The sequence below is a fragment of the Ipomoea nil genome, unplaced genomic scaffold, assembly GCF_001879475.1.
Source record: "Ipomoea nil cultivar Tokyo-kokei standard unplaced genomic scaffold, Asagao_1.1 scaffold2036, whole genome shotgun sequence".
In the NCBI taxonomy this organism is placed as follows: Eukaryota; Viridiplantae; Streptophyta; class Magnoliopsida; order Solanales; family Convolvulaceae; genus Ipomoea; species Ipomoea nil.
The window spans coordinates 6,461,178-6,467,046 of NW_017618464.1; the positions used below are offsets into that span (position 1 = coordinate 6,461,178).

General features: G+C 37.9%; 1 protein-coding gene across 1 annotated transcript; it reads right to left on the reverse strand.

The window, feature by feature from the left end:
* Positions 1–1,698: 1,698 nt before the first annotated feature.
* On the reverse strand, positions 1,699–2,994 carry LOC109147864. Its single transcript, XM_019295521.1, has 2 exons — positions 2,661–2,994; positions 1,699–2,417 (listed from the first exon to the last, which is right to left on the reverse strand). Exons 1-2 carry the CDS (start codon positions 2,992–2,994, stop codon positions 1,699–1,701), a joined length of 1,053 nt encoding a protein of 350 aa, XP_019151066.1.
* Positions 2,995–5,869: the final 2,875 nt, after the last annotated feature.

Below are 5,869 nucleotides of genomic sequence, written 5' to 3' on the forward strand. Positions count from 1 at the left end.
ATAAAACTTTACCAATAAATGTAAACACAATAAATGTATTCATGTTACTAATCTCATTTTACCAATTATTATTATTATTTTTATTCATATTAGACAAAGTTTAGGATTGTCAGAATTATGAAGAAGGTTTAATAAGAATAATAAGTAAAATTATATTAGAAAGTAATGATTTGATATAAAACTTTACCAATAAATGTAAACACAATAAATGTATTCATATTGCTAATCTCATTTTACCAATTATTATTATTATTTTTATTCATATTAGACAAAGTTTAGGATTGTCAGAATTATGAATTGTCAGAATTATGAAGAAGGTTTAATAAGAATAATAAGTATTATTAAGGTAAGTACTTATTTTGTTTATTATTATTATTGGTAAGTAATTATTATTATTATTAAATAATTATTAGACAAAGTTTAGGGCTGAACTTATCCCTGTGCAAATATTTCCCACTCTCAAAAATGGGTCTCACTTCCACATCATCTCATTTGCAAATCATCTACTATTCACACTACATCCCTGCAAATCCAATCAACCTTCAAAAGTGGGCTCCAATTTCACATCACTTTAAAAAATTAATATTTTTTCTTAATAAATATTATTTTGTCTTCAACATTATTAATTTATATCAATATATAAATTATATTTAAATATTAAATATAACAAATTTGAAAATAACTAATTATGTATGTATGTATTAATGGAAAAACTAAATGTATGTATTAATGAATTAATTTACGTATATTAATGAATGTATGTACATCAATCTTTCAAAAAAAATGTATGTATATCAATATAATTTTTAGACACGTATAATGAAATTAATTTGTATGCATTATATTTCTAAATCAATGAAATGTTATGTACTCTTTTAATATATTATTTTATTAAAAAAATTATTACATATTAAAAAAAAACTTAATACGGCAACAAAACAAACTAAACAAAGTCCTACAAAATAAAAACTAAATAAAACAAACAAAATAAAAATATAAAAAACAAAAAAAAATACGGTTGCAAGCATAGCAAACTTGCAATCCAACTCACTATTAAAAAAAAAAAAAAACATAGCTGGCACTTTCCATGTCATCTTGCAATGGGCAAGTTTGCTGGGGTAATGCCAGCCTGAATTGTGGAGAGTGTTTAATAAGAACAATAAGTATTATTAAGGTAATACTTATTTTGTTTATTATTATTATTATTATTATTATTATTATTATTATTAGTAAGTAATTATTATTATTATTAAATAATTATTAGATAAAGTTTAGGATTGTCATAATTATGGAGATGATTTAATAAGAATAATTAGTATTATTAAGGTAAGTAATACTAATTTTCTTTCTATAAGAATAATTAGTATTATTAAGGTAAGTATTATTATTATTATTATTATTATTATTATTATTATTATTATTATTGTTATTGTTATTGTTATTGTTATTGTTATTGTTGTTATTGTTATTGTTATTGTTATTATTGCTTTCACACTTTGGAGGGAAAACTCTTTTGCCAATCATTTTGCTTTAATATATATAATATAATATAATATAATAATAATAATAATAATAATAATAATAATATAATATAATATAATAATATAATAATAAAGATAAAGATAAAGATAACAACTAATAATAACCAACATCAATTTTTTTCTAAGTTTTTTGAAAGCCAACCAATAAATGATTGTATTAATGAAGCAAAGCTGCAATAGAGTCAGGTGGGATTAAATCCCACGTCATAACTTGATCCTGAGTAAAAGCTAACGAAGCTAAAGCATGTGCATGTAAATTAAACTGCCTAGAAACATAACTTAACGAACAATAAGTAAATGAAGCCATCAGCGACCTACAATGGTCGACTGCGAGTCCAGCATATGACATAACAGTTGTTGACCCCTGGCGCACAACACTCCGTAGTTGCAAACAATCCGTGAGTAGATCCACATCAACCATATTCCTTTCGATCAGCCATGATAGAGCCTCCTTACAAGCCATGGCCTCCGCCATAAAAGGTGAGAAGCAAGTTGGTAGAATTCTGTTTCGCGCCGCTATGAACGATCCATCCGGCGAGAGTAGGACCACTCCATAGGACGCCTCCCCCGTAGCGTGACAGAAGCTTGCGTCTACAAAGCACCGTGGCCTGGCGTGATGGGCATGCTCCGGTCCGTGCGGTGCCGGCAGCGCGAGACGGTGATTGGCGTGGCGGTATGAACCCATTGCCGCGGATGCTCTCCTCCACAGGCCGGCGGGATGAGGTAAAGATTTATCCCACACGGCTGAGTTGCGACTCTGCCATAAGTGATAAAGAACCGCCACCAAGGTACCACTCCGTTCCTCTGTCAAAATTGCAAGCGCGGCTGTTAGCCAGGCAGGGAAAGAATCGGTAATAATATTTGTGATAGGTAGGCCTGTAATATTCCAAACAAGTTTAGAATAATCACAAGTAACAAGTGCATGCATAACATCCTCACTCATTAAATCACACTTCTGGCATATAGGATCAATATCCACCCTTTTAATAATTAAATTAGCAGTGGTAGGGAGGATATCACAAATTGCTCTCCACAGGAAAGTCCTCCACTTTGGTGGCACCTTCATTTTTCATATATTAATCCACTTATCAAACACTCCTGGCATATGCTCATAATTGCCCATAATATTTCTGTAGGCATTCTTCACTGAATAAATTCCATTTGGGTCCCCAAGCCAATACCACGATTCACCATAACCAGGGCTTACAGGAATCCTGAGTATACGATTGACATCCTCAGGAATAAATAAATCAGATAATATATAGGGATCCCACATATTAGTCTGCTCATCAATTAAGCCTGTCACTTTCGCATGTCTTAGTTCCTCAGGCATTTCAGTTTGAATGAGAGGACTAGGATCATCTGGCAACCACGGGTATCCCAAAATCAATGTTGTTTGACCATCCCCAATCCGTCTACGTACTCCTGCAACAACCATGTCATGAGCAGCCATAATACTTCTCCAAGCATAACTTGGACTACTGCCCACTTTAACATCAATAAACGAGGTAGCAGGGTAATATCGGGCTTTATAAATCGATGCAACCAGTGAGGTGGGTTTTGTAAGAAAGCGTCATGCCTGCTTCCCTAACGTTGCCAAATTAAAGTTCCTGAGGTCCTTAAACCCCAAACCACCAAACTTCTTAGGGATACATAATTTATCCCAGGCTTTCCAGTGAATTCCCCTTTCTCCCCCATTTCCCCACCAATATCTGTTCATAGTCCTCTGAATTGAAAAACAGACCGTGTCAGGTAGTAAGAAAACACCCATTGAAAAAGTTGGCATTGATTGCGCCACACTCTTTAATAGGATCTCCTTGCCTGCCTGCGATAGTAACTTCTTATTCCACGAGCCAATTCTTTGTTTTATTCTATCCTCTATATAAGAGAACACCATTCTCTTATTCCTACCAATAAAAGAGGGCAGCCCCAAATATTTCCCAAAGTTGGGTGCCTGGTCCACCTGCAAACACGCAACGACTACATCCATGTCCTCCTCCCTGGTGTTCTTACTGAAATAGATATTGGATTTATGATAGTTAACCTTTTGCCCCAACAACTCCTCATATCGTTGTAGGCACTCCTTAACAACAGTTGCCTCCTGATTATTTGCCTTAAAGAATAACAGGTTGTCATCTGCAAAAAACAAATGTGAAATCGGGGGCACCCTGCTCCACCCTACACCCATGTATAGAGCCAGTTATCTGAGCTTTCTGCAATAACATAGACAATCCTTCTGCACAAATATGAATAAATATGGGGAAAGCGGATCACCCTGTCTAAGACCGCGGGACGGTACCAACCTGCCACTGTTAGCACCATTAACCAAAATATTATACTGAATTGTAGTAACACAATGCATGATCAGATTAATCCATCTCTCATCAAACCCCATAACCTCCAACATTCTCTACAGGAATCGCCATTCCATTCTATCATACGCTTTAGCCATGTCTAACTTTAAAGCCCCCACCCTGTCTGGCCACACTGCTTTCTATTCAAGTAATGTCCCACTTCCGCATCTATAAGAATATTATCAGTAATTAATCTACCAGGGATAAAATCACTCTGAGAATCAGAGATAATGTCCCCCATCAGTGGTTTCATCCTGTTAGCTATTACCTTTGCCATAATTCTATACAACACATTACTTAAAGCAATTGGTCTCATATCAGCTACAGTCTCAGGCACATTCTTTTTGGGGATTAAAATTACATTAGTATCGTTCAACCCATCGGGGAAGATGCCAGTATTCAAACAGTCTATGATAAACGCAGATACATCCCTTCCTACTATATCCCAAAACTGCTGATAGAACCCCGGGTTCAAACCATCCGGCCCCTGTGCCTTATCAGGGAACATCGCAAATAATGCACTCTTAACCTCATCAGACTCATAGGGACATAATAAAGCATTATTTTGATCATTAGTCACACGGGGAATAAACTCATCAAACACACACAGAATCAGAAGAGGCAAAAATAGCATCATTATAATCCAAAATAACTCTCTTCATATCATCCCCTTCCACCCAATCACCAGCATCATTCTTTAATCTATAAAGATAATTTTTACGCTTACGAGCAGAGGCATACCTGTGGTAAAATTTCGTGTTCGCATCCGCACCACGGAGCCAGTGTTGTGTAGCCCGCTGTCTCCAAAACACATCCTCCTGGACCTCTACCTGAGTAACATGGCTTCAAGCCGTCGAAACTCAGCCAGAGCAGCCGAGTCCCTTCGGTGTCGCAGCGCATCCTGCTCGCATCTCAACCCCTTTATGCGGTCCCCAAATTTACTCCAGTGTTCCCCACCCCACCGCATAAGCCTACCACCACAATATTGTTGACAATTCAACAAACCCCTGTCCCTTCCAATCTGCCAGGCAGATTTAACCACTTCCCTGCAACCATCATCATGAATCCAGGCCATCTCAAACCTAAATCCCCCCGGTCCCACTTGCCTGCGTACCATTGCATTAGTACTCAGAAAGAAAGCCGAGTGATCCGAGCTGCGAGTCTGGATAATCTCAACCCAAGCCTCCCCATGCATGTCGGTCCAAGGCATTGTTACAAATACCTTATCTAATCTTCCTCTATCCATCGATCCGTTCCTTTCCCTTTCTCCCATGTAAATTGATGCCCTCTCATCGGCAATTGGATCAGACCACAATTATCCAAAGTCTCCCCAAATCCCCGCAAGAGACGATCCGGGTGTGGATTCCCCCCTCTCTTCTCCTGCTGGTGCAAGAGATCATTAAAATCCCCTACTACTACTCATGGCAGCGCCGACTTATCCTTCAAACCACTCAACAGTTGTCAGGCCTCCCCTCGTCTATTTCTCTGGGGGAACCCATAAAAGCACGTCATACGTCATACCTCCCTCCTTATTGCTACCTCAATATCCACATGATTCTTCGAGTAGCTTAATAACCTAGCAGTATTATTTTTCCTCCATAGCAGTGCCAAGCCACCTGCTACACATACACTGTCCACATAGAACAAGCCTTCAAAACCAATCTTTACTCGCAACCTTTCCGCATGCGTTCGTCCTACCTTCGTTTCCATCAAGTAGACGAACTCGGGCCTCTTTCGGGACACAAGGTCCACTATTTCTCGAACTGTCCGTGTATTGCCCAATCCACGGCAGTTCTAGCTTATCGTACTCATGATGAAGGGCGGGCCTGATCAACATGACCCGCCGTAAACTCGTTTTTTGGCACTTCAGACATTATCACATCACCATCCACCCCCTCCTTTTCTTCGAAACTGCAGTCACCCCCACCCCCTCACCCTCCCGCTCACCATTTTGCCAACCCGCCCCCTCACCAC